Genomic DNA, 27,784 nt, shown 5'->3' on the forward strand with positions numbered 1-27,784 from the left:
TATTTCTCAACTGATCTAATAATTCTTCAGAGACTGTACTTGTGAAGACCATTTGGCTTTAAGTTGGAATGTGGAACACTTTATAGACACTGCCTACATGCATAATGCTTACATTCAGCTAAAATCACAATCTCTAAAGCAATCTCAGCTTAGAGCAAGAAGAATTCTTGAACAAGATAAAAGCTACAAAGATATAATCAGGATAGTAAAATCAAATTTAGACATACTTTCCTATAGATTCCTATACTTTTAAAACCATAGAGTAAAAAACATTGGATTCTAAGAAACAGGATCACTACAATCCAAGTAAAAACAACCCAAATAAAATACTACAGGTCATTATTAGTGTACTCAGTGTAACTGAGTTTCTAAACCCATCGTCAGGATTGAGGATGTACAATCAAGCTTTGTGATTTAATTGGAATCCAAATCAATCATATCAAATATTCTCATCATTGATGCCCCAAACTACATACCATGGAAAAGAAGTTTAAGTGACAAATAGCTACTCTAAGAAATGACAGACCTCTAAATAAGTAAAAGCCACTACTTACATAAGCCCTTGAGGCATTAATTTCATCTTAGTTCACATTTAAACAATATTCAATTCTGGGGCTCGATGGAGTGACTGCTAATATTACCCACAAATAGTATAAAATAGCATTATAACAAGGAAGTAAATGAAACATCAATGAAATAGTAAACCAACTCTTACAAGTGAGCTCTTAAATATAAATTCTAACTATGAAGCAGATAACTGTATGTGAACTAATGGCTGGGCCCTAAAGATCCCTGTGAACATTAATGGTTAGACCTTTCAGGACTACCAGGAAAATGAAAGTGTTTAAAAATTACCTTTGGAGAAACAGGCATAATATGCATTATTATTATTTACATTTTAGATTACTATAAAGGTGATATGTGGAAGCGTTACAGTTTCATAAGTCAGGTAATGATTACATTTCTTTTTGAACAATGTCATTCTTTCCCTCCCTCCCAGTTTATCCCTCCCATCCCCACCCACAGTTGTGTAGTTCATTTTCAACACACTGTCCAGTGTTGTATACATTTTAGCAAATAAAATATTAGTGTGGAATACTGTTTTTGAAAGGTTAGTGAAGTAAATAACTCTTTTAACAAAAGCCTAGAAGTTTTGAGACTAATTTCTCAAGCAGTAGCAGTACAGAACTTTGTCCAAGGTCAAATAAAAATATAACTATTTGTTACTATTTTTAACTGTAAATTAAATGGAAAAACGTGTAACATTAGCCTCATTTGTCTTGCTTAAGATTTCTTAAAGACAAGATGCAAAGAAGCTACAAAAATGACACATTTTACATTTGCTTTGTGTTGGATTAGAAATGAACTCCAGTTAGTGCTTCAATCAATGTTTAGTCCTAGCTGCTTCCCCCAACTTCATAGGAAATTAATGTGATTTGAAATTTATAAAGAATTAATTTCTATTTGTGCTAAGATTTAGCACAGTGAAATAAATCTTTGTAACCAAATAGTCATCAAAATATTCAGGTATAGTTCAGATATTTGCAATGTTATATATGAGATGTTAAACACAGGTTTAAAAAGAAAATGAATTTAATGATAGCAACTGAATGCTTTGTAAATTAGAAATGGAATTCTGAAAACTAAAAATACATCAGAAATTGCATTTTCACCTACAGGAAAAATCATTTTGTACTTAGATAAAATTATATATTCTTCCTCAGTAGAAACACATTTGTATTTCTCAACAATCAAGTCATTTTCCAACCATCTTTTTGTTAGTTCTAACTTGATTATCAAATAATTTTTATTTTTACATGATTACAGAAGTGCATTTCTCTAGGTTTCCAAAACCACCTTATTCAACCTTCCCCATCTGTCACCATCTGCTTCTTTTTAGCGTGTACTTTTTGTGTGATCACATAAGCATGTGAAAAATAACTAACATTCAGATGATTATCTGCTGGTACATTTGAGGACTGGGCATAATAAAAGTGAACTGCCAAAACGTACTTAACACTTTTAATTTTGTTGGGTCTTGCATGTAAGCTACATTTGATTTTCAAACTGTTTTACAGTTGGAAAGTTGATCAAGTACTGCTAACTCAAGAGCAAAGCTGAGACTCTAAATAATTAGCACTGCATAAAATGGTTTGGACTCAACTGGAGCCGAATCAGATAATAAAATTTAACAGTAAGAGTTTATATGTGACTTCTAATTTCTTTTCTATATTCTAGGTGTGAAAGCACAGCATAGTCTGTGAAAGCAGACTCCTTTAACACAGCTTCTGGCCCATAATTTATTAGAGGACCAGTTCTGTTTCCTTCTAACACAAAAGGAAAAGCAGACTCGTTTATACGTACACATATAATGCATTTCTAAAGATGCAACACCCTAAATGTATAGCTTATATGCTTACTGAGACTCAGCTCTGTAATTTCTCACCAAATCAAACAAAAAAAGTCCTGAAAAATGACCCAGTATATATTTTCTCTTAACAATAAAGACCCATAAGCTTCGTACTAGGAAAATTTCATTGTAAGCTCCATTCTTTATCGCAAGAGGTGGAGAGAACACATTAAAAAATATTCTTTTTCCAACAAATGGTACTTTATATGCAAGACTTATTTTTTCCGGTGGTGTTTATCACAGAAAACAAGTTGAGCAGTTTATTTACAGATCTGCTATGAGTCTAACACAAAGACCATTAAGTAAAGTGGCTCTGTTGTTTTGAATATCCTTCATCTGTCTTTAACAGCACATCTTTCCCACCTGAGTAAAACAAGTGTCATGTAATGGCGGACTGGTGCTAGATGAGAGGGGGGGCGGTGCAGCAAGATATCTGTACAGTCAGTGGGTCCTCACCAGAGCAGAAGGGAGCCATTCACAGAGAAGCAGTCAAGAACGTCTTCCAGCTCTCAAACAGATCGGGCTTATACTGCAGTCCAAGAAAAGGCTAGCAATAAGAGTGGCGCACACTAGAAGTTTCAAGGTACAAAAAGTGACAGACATTGGATAATAAGGGAAAGGCTAGTTTTAGGCCTGCTAATCCTGACCATGTCAATTGCTCTAGATAGCCTCCTTGCATGAAACTCACAGTGACGCTTATCCCAGATGACCTAAATGCTGGCATTCCACTCCCTGTCTTTGCCCTGTCTCCCTCCCCTGAGGACCCCAGCAGGTTCAGTCATGTCAATGTAAAGCACTTCCTTTCTTGCACAGTAATGACGCAAGGTAAGCATCGCTTTCTGTACCCATGGCACCAGAGTGAACTGCACAGCAGCTGAAGACAAGAATGACTTTTCACTATTCTCATATATGTGCTATTGAATATAAGGCTTGATGCCTGATAAATATTCAGTAAATATTCCTTAAATGAATCAACAAATGAGTGGTCTTCAGTGAATGGCTTGTAATAAAGAATAAGTGCCACGATAAAGCACAAATATTTAAAATACATAAATAAAATTTATGAGTAATTGTTTTGAAATACTTCACTCGCAACAATAACTACAATTATCACTCTTATGAAAATAAGGTGTCAACATTTTAATTATGAACTAACCTGTGTCAAACATGGATGGATATGTAAACAGCTTTGAAAACCAGACCTATGTGATAGTTACAAAAGGTACACAGAAATGTTTTGTTTTTAATTTGAAATTGATAATTTCTTGTGAATTGTAAACTTTCTATTTAGAAACAATTGAAAGTTTTCTTGCACTAAATTTGTGGTTTTGTTCTTTAGTGGATGACATTTGCATAGAAAACAATATCTTTGTTTCTTGGGAGATCATCTGTTTCTGAAATGAGATATATTTATCTTCAGAAATAACTCCCCCTAATTGTGACACAACTAATTTTGGTACTCTAAATATGGCACATCACCATTCACAGAAAATGTATAGCCAGAGTAACTGAATACCAGGGAAACAAAGAATTGGTTTTTCATGACATTTACAAAAACAATCCTATTCTAGAAAATATGATCTTGTATTTGAATAAATGAAGAACAGTGTTTCTGAAATTTTACCTAATTCATCCACAAAAGTAGAGAATTTCAAACCCTAAGTTCTAACAGAGAAAATGCTATTTTGGGCCAGATAATATTGGCTGGAAATTTATGATATTTTAAATATTAGCATTGGTTTACAATGATAACATATTTGAAAAGAAAACTTAATTCCTACTTGAAAAATACTATTATAGTAAACCAGTGTGGGTTATTTTGTAGATAGGAATGTCAGTATCAATGTGAATTTATTATTCTTCCTAATTTCTTCAGTTCCTATTGAGCATTTGTAAGACATCTAAAATTATAATCACTTACTTCTGAAATTATCCTTGAAACTAACTTTCTTGGGCAATTATGCATGTAGTTATAAATATAAAAGTGGGCTTTGTGGTCAGAAAAATCAAATAAGATCTTGATTACTGTACACTTCTACCACCTCCTAGGACAGATTACTTAAAAAACAATTAAAACCTCTGTCATTTCACCTTTCAAAAACAGATCAGGTTTGCTATACATATCATAAAATCTTATTTGAAATATCTACTGAAACAATCTTTAATGGACAAGAATTTCTATTTAATTAAGCATCAAAGATTACTAGTGTCTTCATAATTGACTTCAGCCACAATAAGCCTACCCCACATCTGGAGACTAAATCCAGAATGGAGCACATTGGCAAGAGCTCTACCACTTGTACCACACCTATAGCTCTTCTGTTTTTGTGTTTTATTTATTTATTTTGTGTGCATGCTCATTCTGAGCTTGAACTTGGGCCTGGATGTTGTCCCTGAGCTTTTCCGTTTAAGGCTAGTATTTTATCACTTGAGCTACAGCTCCACTTATGACTTTTTGGTGGCTAATTGGAGATAAGAGTCTCATGGACTTTTTGTGCCCAGGCTGGCTTTGAACTGTGATCTTTAGATCTCTACCTCCTGAGTAACTAAGATTACAGGTGGGAGCTACCACACTGGGCTGTATTTTGTTTTTGAAACAGAGTTTCTCTAATTCTATATGGGCTGGCCTCAAACTCTTGGTGGTTTTACTTCTGCCTCCTGAGAAGCTGGGATTACAAGTGTGTACCATCATGACTGGTCACACTAACCTCCTAGCAATTTAAGGGGAAAATCAAATTGCTCTGGCCTCAGTTTTCTCACTGGCTGCTCTCTTTGCAGGACCACCATTCCCTTCTTTGTGTGGCTCAAACCTCTGATCATCACAGAAAACCTCCATCCTGCTCTTCTACAGTGGGAAATGGTACCTATTTCCATCCCTTAAATCTGTGCAGGCTGGTAACTCCTTCCAGCAGTGCGCCTGTGGCAATAAAGTATAACTTCTGAAGCAAGGCCACAAAAGGAGATGCAAACGTGAATGTTTATAGCAGTGTAAGTTGTAACAGCCAAAACTAAAATATCGAAAGAATCCACGTGATGTGGTTAGACAGCCATCTGAAGGCATGTTACACTGCCATACAGAGAAATGGTACAACAGGGGATGAGCCTAGAAGACAATTTGGTGAGTGAATAAAGCCAAGCATAGAAGAATCCACGCCCTACAACTTCATTTATATAGAACATACGGCGTAAGGTGTGGAAACAGAAGTACACTAGCTATTGTGGGGGAGGAGGGGTGGCTAATCTTGTTGGGGTGATGAACAAATTCTGGAATTAGAGATGCACGACTCTATGAAGAAAGAAAAAAAATCAGACTTGTACACACTTAAAAACAGGAGTTTTATGGAATGTGAGAATTATACTGAAATCCTAAGACATACCCCTATGAAACAAGTTAAGCTCCTGACAGGTTAGTTTCTAACTTGTTCCTAGGCCATGCACTGTGAGAGCTCAAAGCCAAAATGCTGTGAAGTTGAAGCTGTCATTGTGAGGAACGCAGGCCACGCGGAGAGGCCGCGCCCAGAGCCCACAGACAGGCCGCAGGGAAAGGCTCCTGTCAACAGCCCCACGAAGGCGGCAGAGGACAAAGGGGAGGGGGCAGCCTCCAGCCACCGCCCAGGCAACAGAGGCACGAATGGGCATGCTTCATTCAGGACTCCCATCTTCGGCCAGGCACCTCTCACTGCCGTCTCTCTGGCTGAGGTGACACGCACAGGCAGGGCAGGAGTAGCCGTCCTGGCTGCCCGGCCTCGTCACTCAGAACCAAGTAGCTTGTTAGACGGCAGCAGTCCTGGTGTGCCTGTAAACAGCCCCATGACATCTACACGCACCAAGGCTTCTAGGGCCCCACCGCCTCCATGGCCACGATCCCTATGGCCCCACAGTCCCTATGGCCTTCACAGCCATCATGGCCTCCACAGCCCCCAAGGCCTCCACAGCCCCCACGGCCTCCACAGCCCCCACGGCCTCCACAGCCCCACGGCTTCCACAGCTATTCTGTTATCCACTCAGGGTTGCTCGGGCCCTCTTCACTGTCAGCTCTCTGAGAGCACAGTGCTTTTCTGTCTTGTCCTATGAGCACAGTGTGCAGAAAGCCTCGCAGTGCAAAGCAGACACAAGATGCTGGTGGCTTGCACCTGCAGTCCTGGCTACTGAGGCTGATATAGGAAGATCACATTCTAAAGCCAGCTTGGAAGAAAAGTCGATGAGACTCTTTATCTCCAACAAACCAGCAAAAAGCCAAGAGTGGGGATGTGGCTCAAGTGGTAGAGCATCAGCATTGGGCCAAAAAAACAAACAAGAGCACAAAGCTCCAGACTGGCACACATGCGTGTGCGTGCACACACAGACATGCATTTATTGGTTCATCTGAATTGTTGTGGAGCCTTTGCACAGGTTTGGAACATGAACTCCACAATGGAGATAATCAGTTCACTAGCCTTCTAGGAGTCAAGTGTAAAACCTTTAGGATTACGAACCAATAATCACTATGGTCTTTGTTTCTAAATAAAGTCCAAGATGGTTTTAAGATTGAAATTCTTGCTGGAGTCATTCATAATGTAGTAAAAAAATGGGCATGACCAAGAAATAAAATGTACAGACTAGAAATAAAATTTGTTTAATTTACTTTTAGTTAGGGCAACTGTATAAAGTTCATTCTTTGAAGTATATCCTCTAGTATCTCATTATCCAGGCATAATGGCTCACACATGTAGTAACAGTTACTTGGGAGAAAAGTGGTTTGAAGCCAGCCTGGGTAAAAACTTAGCAAAACTCCATCTGTAATAACATGGCTATAGTGGTGCATGTCTGTCAGCCCATCTACCTGGGAGGCTTAGGTTGGAAAAATCCAGCCTAGGTCAACCAGGGAAAAAAATGTAAGACCCTATTCAAAAATAACTTGGGATTAGCTCAAGTGGTAGAGGATCTAAGAAGCAATCATAAGACCCTGAGTTCAAATCTCATCATACAAATAAAGCAAAACCAAACCACTACATTAAACAAGCCAGAGCAAATAAATTCAATTCAGGCTGAAACCTGGTGAAGGTAGCAATAAGCTGTTTCTATTTGTAAAACTTTACATTACCGTTCTTTTCCTAACAGGGACTTAATCCTACCTCTGGTGCTAGGTACTCCGGTGTGCCACAGAATGTCTTCATGGTGGCTGCATCTGTGATCCCTTCTTTGCAAAGTCCAAAATCTGTAATTTTTATATGGCCATCTTTATCCAGCATCAAATTCTCCAACTGCACATTAAGAAGAATGGAAAAAAATGACATCATTTATTCTAGAGTTTTCAAGTACAGGAAAATACTATTGTGAAAAATTCCTGAATGCTGAGTAGGCTATTTCCAAAAGAGTACACAGTTTTAATTCACAGAACTTTTAGCACTTACCTATGCTATAGCTTCATGTATAAAGAAAAAAATATGTTCATTTTGATGATTAGTTAATGTGTGCTGATATCAGGGCTTGACAGGGCCTCATGTTCACTTGACTGACATTCTACCATTTGAACTACTCCTCCAGCCCAGCTTTTTGTTGGTTAATCAGACATGGAGTGTCTTATAACTTTCTGATGAGGCCGGCTTTGAACTTCCAGCCAGGTCTCAGCCTCCTGAGTAGCTAAGATTTATAGGCAGGAGCACGCAGTGCCCAGCTAAACACAATATGTTCTATCAAATACTTGATAATGATAAAATTATTAAAAACTGTGGTATAAAATTATTGGAAAACGGTGATAATAGTTTTTTACAGTGGTATAATTCTATAGTAATACAGAAAGAGTTTTAAGAGACAAGATTGTGTAAGCTCTTTTTTTTTTTGCCAGTCCTGGGGCTTGAAATCAGGGCCTGAGCACTGTCCCTGGCTTCTTTTTGCTCTAGGCTAGCACTCTGCCACTTGAGCCACAGTGCCACTTCCAGCTTTTTCTTTTTATATGGTAGCTACATACAAAAGAATCAAAATATATAAACATTGCTTTAAAAATATTAGGCAACGTGTATGTTTAAGTAATCCCAACTTCTACCTAGTTATCTACTTTTGCATCTCAGCTCCAAACCTTACAAGGCTAAGGAGTGAGGAATAAAAGGAAGAACAAGAATAGGGCTGTCCAGAAGGAAATGTATGCTTGGCCTGACTGTAACCCCTTTGTAGAGGGTTGGATAAGAAACAGAGGACACAGGTGACAACTGTTCCTAGTTTGTCCAGAGCAGAGGGTCTTTCTAGGATGCAGGACTTGAAGGTGCTATTAACTGCAGGCCTGGGCAAACCAAGATACTTGGTCACCAGACTTGTTTTATAAGCCAGCTTTAAAAAAAATGACAATGACATAGTAAGAAATGAAGCAAGCCTAAGGATAATTGTGAGAGAGTATGGGTCATGGCAACGGGAGGCAGTAGAGAGCTAAGAGGGTCAAATGTGTAAACACAAATCTGAGGCTCACACTAAATTTAGAACTGACCCTTTTCCACTGTGTGGTCACAGGCTTGACCTGTGTTAATTTCTATGTGTTTTATCCAAGGCGAAGATTTTTAGAACTCACTGTGAAGTTGAAAGAACTTAAACTGTAAACATTCAATAAACAATCACTCTTCTAAACATGGAGAATTTCACAGTCAATTCCTACGTTACCAAAACGTGGGCCCTCCTAGAGGACACTATTAAAGAAAAGCGAAAAGTTCAGGAAGGAAACATCACGAAAGCACTTAGCTCAATGACTTCATTAAAAGTACTTGTCAATATACAATAAATCAATTGAAAAGACTAAAACAAATATGTAATAATTTCAGGTTAACTATTTTATGTCTGCTATCATCATCAATTATTTTTCTCTCACCACCTCAAAATGTCATTTGCTGATTAAATAATTTTTTTCATCACAGATATGAACAGAGATGCACTGTTTCAAAACATATCCTTAAGCTTAAAATAACCCACTAATGTGAAATCTTTACAAAGCAAATGGTAATCTCACACAAAGTGCACTAACAATGTTACCATAAAAACAAGTACAAAAAGTATCAGAGTTATTCAGGACTCTGAAGGCTACACACAAAAAAAGTCTTTTAAGCAAATCAATGACATGGAGATAACAGAGACGCCTAGAAATCAGGCCCTCAGTCCTCTTAACATTACTATAACTTGAGTATTTAATCCAACATTTATAGGCTTCCTCCTCCTAGGGAAAGAGGAAGAAAACGTATTTACAAATTATCTTTCTTCAGCTATCTCTTCTACATCTCCTGGTTTCCCTTTTTCCTTTCATTAGCCATAAAATGCAAAATGCATCTGGTTCCTGATTGTTCAAGCACTGTCTATTTGGAAACTGTAAATGCCTCTGGATTTACCATTATAGATACTCATAGTTTCCAAGACAGAATGGGACTGTACGCTCATAGTTGAGGGGTTCACCTACTGGCAGAAGCAAGGATGAAGTAAAACAGGAGGTTATGAGAAAAAAGATCCTCTGGTAACACCTAGATTATACTACCTGGACTAGTCAGAGGGCTGTCACCCACAAGCTCATGCTTCTACAGGTGGGGTATAGTATAGAACAAGGGTAGGACACTTGCGTAGTAGCATGCATAAGGCCCTAGGTCTAATACCTTGTACTACAAAACCTAAATAAGAGAAACATACCTTTTAGAAAAAATTAGACATATACACCACAGAAGTTTTACACACAGACACACACACACACACACACACAAATTGCAACAGTTTTTGAAGTGGGCAGAGAGGAATTCATGACTTGACAGAGGTCTTAACTCAGTGTTCATTTGAAGTAATGGCAGATTTTGAAATCTTGTCCTCTGTGTATTATGGACAAAAATTATTAATCACTAAATCACCAGTTTTTCTGGTGCCTAGAACAAACTCTAAGAGCCTTACATATTTTTTATTCTATTACATTTCATGGAATAGGGCATACCCAAGTCAGTGGAGAAGCTGAGGCCCAAACTCCTGCCTGGGAAAGGAGGGGTACCGCTGACGGCTGTGCAGGCAGAAGGAAGTCTGGCCTGCCTTTAAACAAATGAGAGGAACTAGTTCCAATGGGTTCTTGCAGCAGTATTAATAAACAGCTGTCCTCCACTCTTACCTCCAACTCCTCTTTAGCTTTCTCAAGATATATCATGCCGATACCAGTAGCTCACAACTATAATCCTAGCTACTCAGGAGGCTGAGATCTGAGGATTGAGGTTCAAAGCTGGCCAGATAGGAAAATCCATGACTCTCTTATCTCCAGTTAACCTCCAGAAAGCCAGAAGTGACACTGGGGATCAAAGTGGTAGAGCGCTAGCCTTGAGCAAAAGAAGCTCAGTGACAGAGCTCAGGCCCTGAGTTGAAGCCCCGGGACCAGGAAAAAAAAAAAGGTAAACAAGATACATCAAACTCAGTGTTTAGGCACCAAGACTGCCAAGGCCCATCAAGGTAGTAAGGAATCCCTGTTCTACACATGCACATCTACGTTTATGGGCATCTAACTGCCTAATGTCACAACATGATGTCACAGACATCAATACTGAAAGAATGAGTCTTGACTTCCAACCCACCCAAATCAGAAAATAATCCACACTGTACGATACTGGAGAACCTGCCCTGCGACCCACCCCTCGCCTCTCCCGGCTATTTTAAGAACCTGATAGAAATAAGGACCAGGGCCCAACAGTACAGTTTAACTTCAGAGGTAGAAGCTGTTCTTAATACCTAATTAGTGCCTACATTTTCTAGAAAGGAGTCAAAGAGACAGGTAGTCTGGTTAGAAGTGAGGGTGGAAAAGTCTTTTCATTTATAGTATTTATTTGAGATGGACACCAGGGAGAGTGTTGAAAACTAGGAGGGCTACCTCTGTGCCATCTTAGGGTGGCAAAAATGGTTTAAATCTACATATTTATGATATAATCTACATATTTATCATATAAATATGTTCTAGGTAGAAAGATTAGCTGTTCCAAAAACTTAGCAACAGTTAATTACTTTATGCCCTCATAAGTTCTAGGAAAAATTAATTCTTTTTTTTTAACTATTATTGTAAAAGTGATGTACAGAGGGGTTACAGTTACAGAAGTCAGGTAATGCGTACATTTCTTTTTGGACAATGAAACCCTGAGAAATTAATTCTTAATGTTTCTAGCATTAGTATGTTCACCTTTTAAGTGTCTGTTTAGTCGTGCCTATATTTGGATGGTCATACATAAAGTAGCTACTTAATGATGACATTTAGTACATTTAGTCTAATTCCATCATCAGAAGCAATAGAGAATAAAGTGATCATTTGATGAACCGGACTATAATATACTGACTCATTTGAATAGAGATGACAAATGGAGAGTATTAACAAAGATTCTCCTAATTTTAACAGTCCATATAAATGCTAGCACATCAAATGAATGTTATTTATGCTAATAATTCTAGTTATACATACTGTGAATGTATTACCCTCTACTTCAAAATTGCTCACATCCCTAAAATCCACACTGTACCCTTCTTGCTCCTAGAAATAAGATCCTTAAAACATGAAGTGGGTAAAAGAAGGAGACTCAGGAAGGAAAAATATATTTGGGGAATTAATAAATATTTTGTCATGTTATAAATTAATTTCTTTAAAAGCAATATCTTCTAATCCAGACACTTACACACTAATACACTTAGCCACATAGACATTAGATATAAGAATACTGAATTTGGGCTGGAAATGTGGCTTAGCGGTAGAGTGCTTGCCTAGGATACATGAAGCCCTGGGTTCGATTCCCCAGCACCACATAAACAGAAAAAGCCAGAAGTGGCGCTGTGGCTCAAGTGGCCAGAGTGCTAGCCTTGAGCAAAAAGAAGCTCAGGGACAGTGCTCAGGACTTGAGTCCCAGCACCAAGACTGGCAAAAAATAAGAATATTGAATTCTATCACATCCTTAGTCATAAAAAGATTTCACGCAGTTGATTTATATTCATTTCTAGTTTATTTTGATAGTTAGACAAGTAACTGCCCTGGAATTGGGTACTTTTTCAGTTGCATTACAGTTTGTTTTCCTAAATGCAGTATCTTAAGAGTCTTCGTTATATTTTTGTCTATTTTTTTGACAGAAGATCTTGCTATGTATCTTGATCTCACCTCAAACTCACTATTGTGCCCAAGCTCACATCTCGGTAAAAGTTTAATACTTAATTTATTATACAACTACATACTATATTTCACTTGTCACTAGACAAAGTTGTATTTCACAAGAAAGTTACTATTTGCAGTTACTTATAACATCAAGGAGCATAGTAGAAACACCTTAATTTTCTTACATAATAAGATAAATTAAGAGTCACAGGTATTTTTTTAAGAAAGAAGAATATAATTCTGATTTATTAAGATGTACACTTAATTTCACAAATAAAATTCCATAAAAAATCTAAGATAACTTCTATTACTTTATCTTGTGGGCACTAGTGTCTGGACGCAGGGCCTCATGCTTACTCAGCCGGGGCTTTACCACTAGTTACTTGGAGATGGAGTCTCACAGACTTTTCTGGCCAAGGCTGCTTGAAACTTGCAATTCTCAATATCAGCCTCCTACGTACTTAGGTTTTAAGGTGCGAGCCATTGGCACTGGCCTAGGTACTGGTACTTAGTCAACAAACCAATTCTGCATTTAACTTTTAAATTGCCAGTCTTGGGGCTTGAATTCAGAGCCTGGGCACTGTCCCCGAGGCTTTATGCTCAAAGCTAGCATTCTACTGCTTGAATGACAGCTCCACTTCTGGCTTTTTGGTAGTCTCACAACTTTTCCTTCTCTGGGCTAGCTTTGAATCACAATCCTCAGACCTGAGCCTCCTGAGTAGTTAGGATTACAGGCATGAGCCTGCCTTGAACTAGACTACTACACTACCAACATTTTCATCCTAGTAGTGGGTATTGAACATGGGGAATCACATATTCTAAGCAAGTGCTCTATCCCTGAATGACATCCCTGGTCTATTTTTATTTGGGGGAGGGTCTTACCAAGTTTCCCAAGTTATGATCCTCCTGCTTCAGCACCCTGAGTAGCTTGAATTATAGGCACGTGTCACTATAGTTGACTTACGTTTCCCCCACCCCCCATGCTAGGGATAAAACCTTATGTATGCTAGGCAAGCAAATTACCATGAGGCTATTACCCAAGTTCCAAGATTGACTTTTAATGAAGTAGACTACAACATTTAGAATTTGTTCAAAATATGACATGGTAAAAATTTCCTCAACATAGGCAACCTCATTTATGAGAGTGATGGGAATTATTATAAGCTTACACATTCTGTTTCAGGGATCTATAAACTATGGTATGTAGACCAAACCAAGACCACTGCCTGTTTTTGTAAATAACATCTTATCAGGACACAGGCAAACATACTCAGTTACATAATGTATAGGGTTGTCCATATAGAGAGCTGAGTGGCTGCAACAGCAACTCTGTGGGCAGGAAAGATGGAAGTATTTATTATCTGACCTTTATAGAATGTCTGCCCAATCTAAGCTGTCCTTGGAATCTCATCCTACTAAAACTCTTATTATCAATAAAACACAGACTCTGCTTTTGTGAATGAAAAGCTTAACAAATAACTGCCTATATTAAAATACATCAGGTATTTAAGCCTACCAAAAAGTAATAACTATAAGCGAAATGAATGTTTTCCTTGTCTTATTTATTGTAAAAGCTTCGTTATAAACACTACAGGATGGTAGAACACAATAATCAAACTTGTTTTAATATATCACTTGCAAAGTTATTTAACTTGTACTCAGATGTTCAGAAATATTTTTATAACATATATAGAAAATGAAATTACTACTAGTAGGTCAGTTGATCAGAAGAGTCAAGCAGCAATCATATTGCTCACACACACAGGAACCCTATGCACCTTAGAGAATGGAGCTTCCTGTCAAAGGCAGCAGGACACTCCTAAACAAAGTGCTTCTTTTTCTGAATTAAATCTGCTTTTCTAAAAATTGTGTAACTTTTTAATTACTTTGTTTGTCCCTATAGTCTCTACAGACAACAAATTTTGATTACTTTTTTTTTTACCTTGAGATCGCGGTACACAATCTTTCCAGAATGTAGATAGTCCAAGGCAGAGACAATTTCTGCACCATAGAAACGTGTGCGGTCCTCAGAGAACACTCGCTCTCTCGACAAATGGAAAAACAGCTGCAGGGTAAACAGCAGGGACAGGATTGTAATAATTACTGATTTAGTGGGGGAAATTAACACAAACATAAAACACTTCTCACTGCCATATTGTGATGATAGATAGTGTACTCTCCGTGGACACTCGGCACTCTTAGACAGCAGCTGGCTTATCTTTCCCAGGTTTCCAAAGGGAAACCAAGAGCTGTTAAATCAGCGTTTTAATCAATATACCAATCTTGTTTAAGACATTCTGCTTGCTACCCATTTAACCTTCAGTTACCAGAGGAAAAAGGCATGCACCATTAGACTGCACTTCCTCTCAGTATTCGGCTGCTTCATTTGTACAGGACTAGCTACTGACAGAGAGAGAAAGGTGTAGGGGAGAATACGATCCCAACATTCAATGCATGTCCTATAAAATTAGGAAAATTGAGGGCAGAAGTTGGTGTGAGAGGGACGTGGGAGAACTGCACTTATATAAACTGGTTTGTGGAATGGTAACTCCTTTGTATACAACTATTTGAAAATAATAATAAAGAAAGAACCAATAAACATTACACCTATGCTTGTGCTCATTTTTAACAAAGAATTGAATTTAATTATTTAGATTAGTTTGATTACTAAGAATGGCCAGTGATTTCCTCCAACCAATTTATTTGATCTTGTTATAGTTTACAACTTGATCACTGTATCTCTAGCAAGTTTCAAAGTTTGAAGCTACACCTTCCGCAGTGAAAAACATCTTCTATTCCTGCTATCATCCCCAATATATATTCATTATATTTTCAATAATATCTATACCATTTTTTCTCATATCATCATTTAAAACTATTCTTTAGTTATCCACTATTCACTTGGAAACTTGCTATGTCCAAGTACCTAGATATCTACTTCCTGAAAAGGCTGGGAGTAAAATGCCTTTAAATTTTTAGCTACTTGGGAGGCAGAGATGAGGAGGACTGTGGTTTAAGGCTAGTCCAGAAACAAAGCTAATAATACCCCATCTCAACAAATAGACCTGGTATAGTGGCTTTATAGCTGAAACCTTAACTATGTAAGAGGAGAAGGTAGGAGGGTCATAGTCTGACTTTGGACAAAAATAAGTAAAATAGAAAAGGACTAAGGGCTGACAGAGCTCAAGTGGTATTATAAAAAAAAAAAGTCTGCCCTGCTAGTACAAAAAGGGAAGGAGGGAGGGAGGGAGGGAGGGAGGGAGGGAGAGAGGGAGGGAGGGAGGGAGGGAGGGAGGGAGGGAGGGAGGGAGGGAGGGAGGGAAAAGAGAGACAAAAGACAAAAAGAATGTAGATCTCATCTCTTACGTTCTACCACGTACAAATCCCATCTCTTGAGCAGAGATGTGGGAGTCTTCTTTCCTAACATGCACAAGGCACTGCAGAGAAGAAGAAAACCCCAAACCACATCACGTCCTTCATTCTGACAACGTACTAGAGGAGCAGACTTAGGAATTCAGGAACTAGACACTATCAATCCATGGTCTATTTCAGTGTATTAAGAAATCTGCCAAGAACAAGGACCATGGGTCACAGTGCTGAGTACTGCCATCAAGGTACTCAACACGTGTCTGTGACTGAAGAAAAAAGAAGCAATAAATGTATGCTAGACTTCAAGTTCACAAATTGACACATTCACATGGATCATGGACTTTTAATGCCCCCATAAGACGGTTAAATTTTGTTTACACAACAAATTATCATCTGAAGTAATGTGAAAAAGTTCACTACAGTTTCCTTCTTCCCTTTTCCTACTGCTTAATAACCTATTATTGTTTTCTTTGTTTGGTTTTGGTGATATTAAGGACTGAACTCAGGGCTTTGTACCAGCTAGGCAGATGCTCCCATTGCTTAAATCTTGCCTCTAGTCCTTTTTGCTCTGATTAGTTTTAAGATGGGGCCTTGTTTTTTCCTCAAGCTGGCTTGGCACCATGGTCCTCCTAATCTCAGCCATCCACATAGCTGATATGACAAGTGTACCCAGCTACTGATTGAGATGGGCTGTTGTACCATTGAACAAGATCCTACCAATCTCTGATTCTGAGTATCTAGGATTATAGGCTTGAGCCATTGTGCCTACCTATTATTGTCTTAAGGCAAACATTAATGCATTACCTACTAGCCCTAGTAAAAAGACTATTATTGTCAAAAATATTTGAACATTAATTATATTAGAATTAAAATATTAGACAAATATTCTCTAAATTTTAATATTTACTGCCTTATTTTCCCCAAATGCCATTATAATTTAGCAATCTAAGGTGCTTGCGTCTGAAATGCCACTTTATATAATACCAAAAAAGAATGTTATTAACTAAAATTGTGATACATTATGTACTAAAAATGCATTCTGACTGCAGAATGTTGTGTCTTACAAATGATAAAACTGTGGAATGCCAAAAGTCAAACCGATTTATACAATTATTCAGTGACAATTATTATTTTTAATGCATTGGCATCCACACAAGGGTAGGGAATAGAAAGTAGCATGGGTTAGCAATAAGCCAGTGAACAACTTCTTCCATGGTTTAGAACACTGGCTTTGATGAAAGAAGCCCTATGGTAGCTATGCAGAGTTATGGAGATTTTCTAATGGGATAAGATAGTGATTAAGTGTCTAAATTTTCTTAAAAGAAGGTTACTCTAACCATTGCTCATCTACTTTAGAAAGGGGAAAATAGCTTCCCCCCCTCCAAAAGTAGTATAATATATTCATGATTCTAGATCTTTATTTAGATTATATATCTTCAATTTGTCTTCCAGCCAATTTCTATAAAAGTATCAGCTAAAATCTTAATTTACAGAGAAAAATTCTATGTGCTTCTCAACCCACCACCATCTGATGTCTACTCTTGCTTCTTTATGGGTCTATTCTCTCTTCTTTTTTGGTGCCAGACCTGGGCTTGAACTCAGGGCTGGGGGCTGTATCTGAGCTTTTTATGCTCAAAGTTAGCACTACTACTTGAGCCACAGCTCTACTTTTGGCTTTTTGGTGGTTACTTGGAGGAAAGAATCCCACCAACTTTCCTGCTCTGGTTCATCCAAACTAAAACTCTCATATCTCAGCTTCCTGAGTAGCTAGGATTACAGGTCTGAGCCACCGGTACCTGGCCTGTATACCTATGTTTGTAAGAGTATTATGCACACTAGCCAAAATATACAATCAATATTTAGGGGCCTATTAACCAATGATTAGATAAAGGAGCACACACATACATATATATGTATCCACACATATAAATACATACATATACATATACACAGAGTAATATTCAGCCATAAAGAAGAAATAATGTCAGCTGCAGGAAAACAATTAGAGATCATTATGTTGTGTGAGATTAGCATGTTAAAACAAATGTTTCACATTTGCCCTCATCTGCTGACTCTAGATGTATATAATAATAATATGACATTGTTGTAGAAGGTAGATAGGTTTTTTTAGGGGGGAGATGAAGAACCAGTGGGACAGTGAGAAGAGAGAAGGGAAAAAAGAGGGTGACAGGTGAATATGACATATACATTTATAATATATATGAAATAGCATATATAAATCCCATAAAAACTATCTTAAGAAGGTTGAAGAAAATATGGAGGTCAAACATGAAAGATTAACAGGTATAAATTTAATCAAAGTACATTATATGTATGGAAATATTGCAACAAAATACCTGTTTCTAATCAAGTTTTGCTCCTAATTAAAAAAACAAAAACACACTATGTATGAGGCCCTAGGTAGGATTCTTAGCACTGTTATTGTGCCAAAAAGCTGAACAATGGCTCATACCTGTTATTATATCTACTTGGGACTTAGAGATAGACCAATGACTATTTAAGGCAACATCAGGAAACAAGCTGGCAATTCCATATTTCAAAATAACTGGTGCATAGATGGCAGTGTGTTGGAAGCATAGGTAGGAGGATTGTGGCTTGAGGTAAAAGTACTAGAACTTATTTCAAACCATAACTGAAGCCAACAAGTAGTGGGGGTGGGGCTTGAGTGGTATGCTAGGCAAGTGCAAGGCCCTGAGTTCGAACACTGAACTATTTTTTTTTTTAAGGTGAGGAGAGGATAAGAAGAAAAAACTCAAATCGAACCCAAAGTGACTAATAGGAAAAATAAACAAGTAATGAACAAGAAAAATAAAGAACTAATGAACCAGGCAATTAAAACCTGACAGAGGAAAAAAAAAGTCTGTGAAATTTAAAGCTGGATCTTTGATAATGCCAATAAAAATGTCAATATTAGAAACAAAGCAAAAGGTATCTATATCTCCTACAAACATTATCAAAATCTACAAACACTGGGCAAATTCCTGAGTACATACAACAACTAAAACTAACTCCAGGAGAAGATAAAGTACATGGATACACACACACACACACACACACACACACACACACACACACACACACACATTTTTACCTTCCAACAAAGACAATTCTTACCAACAAAATTTGACTGTTGGTGAGGGCCTGGATACCTACAGCTAAACACACTACACAGACTCACCCTCTCCCCCCTCCCCTTCTCCCTCCCTTTTCCTCTCTCTGAGTAAAATATGTCAGAAAGCGGTAGAAGTAGTGCTGCTCATTTTAAGAAGTCACTATTAGTCTAAATTCAAACCCACAGATAGTACTTTGGACAAGGTGGCAGGGAAAGATACTCACAGAATGATGTTCCTAATGATAACCAGACTTATATAATTCCCAATAGTATTTTAACAAGTGGAATCCAACAATAATACATTAAAAGGATACTGTTTTATAAAGTACAGTTTATCCAAGAAATGAGAAATTTGTTAACATTCAAAAATCAAACAATGAATTCAAGACAGTAATGATGAAAAAAATATGACCATCCTAACAGATATAGAAGGAAGTCCTTTGAAAAAACTTAACAGCTTCTATGTCTCTAAATGTAAGTCCACACACTAGGAATGAAGGAAGCTTAAAATTTCATTAAGAGCACTGATGACAAACCTATAGCTCACAGCATACTTGAAGATAAAGGCACAGATGCTTTCACTGTAAAATCAGGCACCAGGAGGCCATCTTCTTTCCCAACAATGCTCTCCATGGTGACTAGGGATGCTAAAGCTCCACTACTACACATAACTGGTCAAAACGCACTAAACTTTATAAAATTTATAAATTGATGATTATGGCAAATTATGCATAAAGTTGGAGTTCGCATTAAATTGTACTTAAATAAAATTATACACAAGACAAAGTTCTCTATCACGAAATAAGGAAAGCTGTAGAACAGGAAAATCATTTGCAAAACATGCTATGGAAATACTTATATTTCAATTAATTTTGTGGATTTGGGGTCAAACTCACAACAGCACAATTCCTTGACAAAATCATAGTTCAACAAAACAAACACATGTAAATGAGAACTTGAAAGAGTTAGGGTAGGGTCAAGAAGAGGTAAATGGATGAATGAAGAGAAAAAGGGTCGGGGGAGTGCAGTAACAACTGCAATGTATAACCTACAAAATTAAGAAGAGTGAGAGACAGGGTGGAATGGGAGGGATGAGTAAGAATTATGAAAGGGGAACATTGATCAAGATACGTTGTATTCATAAACTGCTTTGTTGAATGGCAACTCCTTTGTACAAGTACTTAAAGCTAACAAAACTAATTTTAAAAGTATTTATAGCTAAAATATATAAAATCTGACAATTTGGTATCAAGAAGATACCAAAGACAAAGAGCTGGGCACCTGTGGCTCATGCCTATAATCCTAGCTACTTAGGAGACCGAGAGCCAGAGGAAGGCAGGTCAGAGTTGGCTGGGCCTTTAAAAGGCCATGAGACGTCTCCCAAATGTAATGATGATGCATTTAAATAGGATTATAGTAAGTATTATGGGCAATCTTTTTATGTGGAACACAAAAGACTACATATTGTGGTTCTGGGCTACAGATTTAAGTAGTATTTTTTGTGTCATTGTCTTGAGTATTCAATCATACATATGTTGCTTTTCTTTTTAGCTTCTTGAAATGCTTACGCTGAGGTAAAATACCATGTATGAGAAGTCTAATTATTAACAAATGATTGTCTTATGCCATAACCACACGAGAGGGAGAGGAATCATGAAAAAAGTTGCTGATCGGTCCAGTTCCAGGAAACTCATCTAAAAATATATTTGAAAACATTTTACACATGGAGGCAAGTTGAGTCTTTTCATGTTGACTTTAATTGCAATGAGACCTTGGTTTCACAATTCACTTTAGGAACTGGCCTAGAAATACTATACAATTATAAAGTAAATATGGCATATAAAGTAAAATTTTAACTTACTTTGTAATTGTATAGCATAACTTTAGATGCCAATGCGAACATTATAATCTATCTTTCTTGGCTTGGAAATTTTTGAAAAGATTAGGGTGAAGGCAATAGAATTTTGATATGACCTACATAAATGTTAATAACTCAGACTCCTGACAATAAAGATATTTATATACCTATAAATTTAGTAAAAGTTTAAAAAGCATCACTATGAATACGAAATGAGGTATTTTTAATGTAAAAATCACCCAAATCACACGTCTATAAATTAGTAAGTGAAACTCAAATGCTGACTGCCGGCACTTCTGTCTTATGTGAATTTAAAATGAGATGATTTTGGTTCATAGAAGACAAGATGCCAGCCAAATAATAAGAAATCTGAATAAGAGAGGATTTCAAGAATGACATGAAACTGAAATTCATATGCAAAAATCTGAATTTTATCAACGAAACCAAGATAGAATATGCAAAGAGCTAAGTATGGATAGTAGTAGTAAGTGGGAGCATAGGTTCACTATACCTATATAAAGAATGTGAAGAATTTGTCAGGTGCATAACATGTCTACATGGTAGTTTCCTTCATTCTGAATGAAAACCTGACTTCCAGAAAATTTCCAACAGGTGAGAGATCATAGAAATACAATTTACAGACTTGAAAGAAATATAGGTACTAAAAAGATTTGGGGGAGAGTTTTAACGAGGGACTTCCTAAGCCAAAGGGAATAACATACCACAGTTTTCAGTTTTAACCCAGGACATGTTTCTGCTTCTGATGTAAATGTAGTAATACCTAAGCTATTAAGAGTTGCACAAACCTGTCAGCAGCAATGTGGGTGGCCACATTATTAGAACTATTTTACACTTCATTCTACAGACGCAGATTTACTCCCCACCAAGTTGCACTGAACTCGTTTTCCTGACTGCTCTAGACCAATCTTGTGCATTCTGCACTTTATCCAAGGCACATACATGGCACCAGCACATGTGTCATGCAGTAGACATGTCTATGTTGTTATCTTACATGCTGTTACTCCTCATAACTTCTAAGGCTTCTCCTGTCCTGTTCCTTCTGCCCAGTGTTTTCCTGTGGCCATTCTTCTCTTGAGTACCGAAACTGAGAAACCTGGACACTCAACTCAAGTATTACATACTTTTCCCACCCTTATTTTTTACCTTCTTGGTTTTAGCATTGCTGGTGATACCTATTTTATCTCTGAGTGAACTCTGTGATCTCTACTGTAATTCATTTCTCTTCTCATATTTCCTATCTTTTTTTTTTTTAAATTTTTGTCAGTTGTGGGGCTTGGGCTCAAGGCCCAGGCACTGTTCCTAAGCTTTTGTGCTCAAGGCTAGCACTCTACTACTTTGAGCCATGGCTCTACTTCTGATTTTCTGGTGGTTAGCTGTAGGTAAGTCTCATGGACTTTCCTGCCCACAGTGACTTTGCACCCCAATTCTCAGATCTCAGCTTCCTGAGTAGCTACGATTTTAGTCATGAGCTACTGGCACCTGGCATGTTTTCTATCTTTAGGAATAACCCAATATAATTCACCTAGCAAAAAACCCATAAAATAATATGGAATTTTTCTCCTATATATAATCCTCACATTCTAGCAACTCTAGTACCTAGATAACACCCTAATGTGATTTCTTTTCACTAACACTGCCTCAATTAGTGACCCTACTGTACGACAACTCTTGCACCTCCCAGTATCTTCCCCGATCCCACCTTTTTCCTCTTCCTGTATTCCTACCAAGTAGTCCTTCTAAACATTTTTTGCCCATTTCCCTTTCTGCCTTCAGGACAAAACCTAAACACCTCTGCAGAGAACTAGCCCAATGTGGCTCTGACTTGTGGTTTTTCTTTCCTGATTACAGTCTGCAAGGCTTTATGCCTCATTCACACCTGGTTCTTGGGGGTGTCTGGGGAAAGGGGAGGTACCTGCTTGCTTCTGCACATTCTTTATAACGTATTTTACCTGAATAGCAATGGCCTCTTTTCCCTGATGTAACTCAGATATACTCATAAGCCTTAGTCAGCACTGAAAAGTTTTCTCTTCCCTGGCATCTTCCCCTTTCCATTTCTCTCTTCCTTCAACATTAATTCAAGCGTTCTGCAGTATCACAGCAACCAGTAAAATCAAGGCAGCAATGACATATCTATATCTATATCTATATCTATATCTATATTTATCTATATATATATATCTCCATCCTATCCTCAAACAAAAACTCAGGAAGCAGGGCAGAAGAAAGAAGTAGAAAAGGCATAAGACATGTCAAACATGTAAAACATATTTTTTAATGCAAAAGAAAAGCATCTGGGGGAATGAGGGAGGAGGTAAGAAACAGTACAAGAAATGTATCCAATGCCTAACATATGAAACTGTAACCTCTCTGTACATCAGTTTGTCAATAAAAATAAAAAATATATATAATAAAAAATAAAAAAAGAAAAGCATCTGGCTAGTCTGGAAATCTGCTCTTGCATAAAATGTTCAGCAATCATCAATTAATTAATCTTGTAAATATTCTAGGTTTACAATATAAATTCACTCGTGTTGCTAGTTCCCTCCAGAAAGTTCTCCATCATGCGGTGTCCTATCCTATGAAGACCCACAGCCATTCAGTTGTGCATCTAACACTAGACACACTCATCATTCAGCATAATTTTTATCTTCTTCATAGACTATAAACTCTCTGAGGTAAAATCTATGCTGAACTCTGATTTGTACATCCAACAATATTTACCTGAGTATCTTGTATACAACTCAATAGAAAGATATTTGTAAATTGTACTCATATACCCTTATTATAAAACAATCTGTAAGTATTCCATAGATGTAAATACAGGAGACTATATAAAAAAGTTGGAAAGACATTAGAAGAATGCTGTCCAAACTTCTGATTGAGTTAATCATTTTCTCTATATTATTTTCTTCCTTGGTCAGCCATATACTTATCTGATTATTTTAAATTATAAATAAATATCCGTAGATGGTACAAAATACAAAAGCTACGGAAGAATACATAATTGAAAAGTAAGTCTTCCTTCCACCTTGTGTCCAGCCACCCAGATTATCGACCCAAAGGCAAGCCACAACACCCAGTGTGTAATTACACAGACAATGCACAAACAAACACAAACATACATGTACATGGTCTTACTGTCTCGTAGCACAATACATCAAACTTCCCATCTTGCTTGTCTTTTATTAGTCAGACTGGGCTGCCTCACTGTACTTAGTAGAAATTGATTCTACTGTATGGATTTGCACTCTTTACCTGAGCAGTCTTCTTACTGAATGTTCATTTAAGGTAATATAATGTTGCAGTGAATATATTCATTTATGGACCAAGCTGTGGTATATATCTATGTCTATAAATAAATGTCTGGAAGTGGAACAGCTGCGAACAAAAATATGTGCATTTTTATCAAGATACTGATAAGATACGGGTAAAGACTTCTGGATAGTTCCTTAATTTAATTCCTACCTCCCTAGGTAAACTACCACCTCCAAGGGCATGCTTTCCAAACATAAATCCCCTTCCTTAATCTCTGTGACACTGCCACACATATATTCTTCAGAACCTTAGGAAACACCTGTCAGAATGAAATTAACCTTAAACCAAAAAGTTATGCTTTTTATAACATCATTGTACAGGTTAATATTCTCAGAGTACTAACAAAAATCATGTATTTTTTCTAAGTTGTGCCAATCTTATGGTTCTAAGACTTTCGTCATCTTCCTATTTTTTTCAGACATCTGACCATAAGCACCACATTTTGTATGCCTGGGTTATTATGATTACCCTACAACTCAAGGTTTTCCTGCCTTAGGCACCTCTATCTAACTGGACACATCATCCGCTCTGCTGGAAGCATCTCAACGCACACCCTGCTGGAATTTCAACAAGTTCACCTTACATGCTAGATCATTCATAATTCTTTAAAATGTACTCCTAAGAGAAAATCATAGATTTCTGACGGTAAGGGTAATGTCTTAAAACATTTAGATAAACCCACTTTGCCTAGGCATTCAAAATGTGTTCCATGAATGAAGTCTTCAAATAAAATGATTCCTACATAATCAGACAAATCTAGGAAAAAAGTGTCCATAAACAGTATTTACTTTGGCAAATAACAATATTCATAAAATACAGACATCTATATAATAATTAAATTTATTTCAGAAAGCTCACAATATATTTCCAGTTAACTATTTATATAACGTACATTTGCCCTTACATTAATTTTGTTCAAAAACAGGGAAGAGAAGGAATAACAAGACAAATGAAATGTGATAATAGTGATTGGATTTCTCTTCAAAACTGTAAGATCTCACTTTGACAATAAATAAGTATTAAAAAAAATCTGTAAAATCTTTTAAGTCTAGTCACAATGCTCTAATTACTACACAGAAGAGAAAGTCTGACCACAATTTACCTATGAAATATTTCTCTCCTTAGTTTAAAATAGGTAAAACTTACTAACGTTGAAACAAGTTTCACAGGAAACCTACTTGAAAAAAAACTTTTTACAACATAATAATTCTTACATTTCTGGTTTGTAAAATTTATTAACATAATTCCAAAAATCATATTGTTGGAAGACTTTTAAGATACTTAAAATATAGGAAAAGCATTATTATGTTTTCCAATATATACAAGTATTTATAAAAAAACAAATGTTCATGATACTTCATTAGAAATTATTAAAATCTCATCTACTCAGGAGTAGAGAGAGTTATACAAATCTACCAGGTAGTGAATTACTATAACTAGAATTTTAAGTAATATTTAAAATAATAAAAAGTTGCTATGATGAAAATGCTAGATTTGCTTTTGACTCACCTCTCCCCCATTAACATATTCCATCACAAAACACAAACGGTCTTTTGTCTGGAAGGAATATTTCAAGGACTTGAAATGAAAAATAAAAAAAAGTTATAATCCTATACTCTTACCATTATAATAGTATAAAAAAGAACATTTAAAAACTGTAAGTATAACTGATGAGACAACACTGTTTAAGAAACCAATAGGGAACATTGCGTTAAGGAATATGAAATTCCTTCACAGTCTATTTACTGTGGTCTTACAGAAGAGTTTAGAAGAAATCTAAAGCAAATTTTGTGTTGTCAAGGGGAATACTAGAATTATAAGTAAAATTAAACAGTAACTGCAAAGACAACTACTGCTCAACCCATTACACATCTATCTGAAACTGTTGGTAATTGAAGTTCTCACCCATGCAACTTTAAAATATAGCTTACAAATTACACCAGTGCAGGTTCCCCAGGAATATAGTTCCTGTTGACATTTTGGAGTTTCTAATGCTATACATAACCATGGACAATAAACATGCAGCAATGTAACACAGGAAATCTGGGTATCTAAGGATACCCTTGAAAATTTCTACTTCCGATATTTCTAAATCTTTAGTCAAAGGTTTCTGAAAATCTGTCATTCATAATCCGAATGTACTTCACTGGATCAGGAACATAGAGGAACTTTATAATTGTCCTTGTATCACAACTATATGCATTAAGTACAGCTTATACTTTGTCAAGGGAAGAAACTATATGGTGACTTATTGACATTTAACATTGGTATAATTCATTTATGATTTCTGGCTTTCATATTTGAAGACAATGTTACCTGATCATTTAAATATTTATCTGAACCCAATAAGCAAAAGAAACAAAATTGACATTTAATATTTAAAAGCTGTTTTAAGTCTACCATTGTACCAGTGAACTTATGCCACAATGATCCATTTGCTCTTGGTTATTTTTTTTTAATTTCTTAATGATAAGGATAATCATAGGAAGGAAAAAAGTTTCAAAAGGTAGCAGGTGAATAATGGGAGTGATAGGAAATTAATACATGTGATAAACTTAGCCCATGTATTCCAAAAATTTTCAAGACACTTAATTTATGGTATTTCCACACCTAAGCAAATCTGTTATGACTATCACTAGAGTCCCTAGGCACTTACGGTTAAAAATGGATGCCTGGTGTTCTTTAATACTCTGCTTTCAGTTAGAGTATGTGCCACTTCATCCTAAGGAGAAAAAAAGCAACATATTAGTACACGCTGTAAGCATTTTCACCATTTTTCCAAAATCAGAAGCAGATATACTCAGAGGTACAAAACACACCAGCATGCTTCATTATTGCATACAGCCGTCACCACCTTCCAAAACAAAACAACAATAATGTCAGAAGAAACTCACATAACTAACTCATACTTGATCAAAGCATATTAATAATATAAACACCAAAAATACCATACATGGAGAAAATGAAATTGTATGGTTTTCCCCTCAAGGGGAATGGCTTATCAGCTAATGTTTTAGCATGCAGTAGTTAATATTTCCATGCTTGCAGGGAACATACAGGATGTAGTTCGGACCATACAGATTCTAAGTCTACTTAAAAGAAAACCAGCTCTTGAAAAAGGGACCACAGAATATACACAGAAAACTTAATCCTAAATTATACATTTTATAAATAGAAACAGCTCAGTGGTTACTTAAGTAGATTCTTTTACTCTGTTTAATAATTTTCTCCAGCCCAACCACAGGTCTACAGTGATAAGTCTATCAGAAGTTAACTGAAACCTGTATACATTATGTTTTAAAGCATTGTTTCCTTTACCTTTCCAAAGCAATAAATGGTATGTAGAAGAGGAGACTGAGTAGAAGAAAGAGAAGCGTTCAAGAGGGCAAGTAAGTATTACCACAGCACACTTACTTCATTACTTGGTTTAATGTCTCTACAAGCCAGTGCACACCATAAAAAATGATAACAAATACCAACACATATAGATTGGTATGTTCTTCAAGGTTTTATAGTTTTCATTGTGAGTTCTTTCAGCTCAGTTAAGTTTATGCCCAGGTGATTTTTTTTTCCTCT

General features: G+C 36.7%; 1 protein-coding gene across 3 annotated transcripts in view; it reads right to left on the minus strand.

The window, feature by feature from the left end:
• The window catches only part of Akt3 (AKT serine/threonine kinase 3), a 190,379-nt gene that overhangs the window by 24,957 nt on the left and 137,638 nt on the right, over positions 1-27,784 (minus strand). For 2 of the 3 annotated variants that reach the window (XM_048357470.1, XM_048357471.1), the window contains exons 7-10: positions 26,865-26,930; positions 25,718-25,786; positions 14,455-14,577; positions 7,525-7,653 (exon numbers count right to left, since the gene is read on the minus strand). In XM_048357470.1, the coding sequence (XP_048213427.1) occupies positions 7,525-7,653; positions 14,455-14,577; positions 25,718-25,786; positions 26,865-26,930 (387 nt within the window). The remainder of the gene's footprint in view (positions 1-7,524; positions 7,654-14,454; positions 14,578-25,717; positions 25,787-26,864; positions 26,931-27,784) is intronic. The other variant, XM_048357472.1, reaches the window with a different exon arrangement.

Source organism: Perognathus longimembris, chromosome 11 (assembly GCF_023159225.1).
Source record: "Perognathus longimembris pacificus isolate PPM17 chromosome 11, ASM2315922v1, whole genome shotgun sequence".
NCBI classification, from domain to species: domain Eukaryota; kingdom Metazoa; phylum Chordata; class Mammalia; order Rodentia; family Heteromyidae; genus Perognathus; species Perognathus longimembris.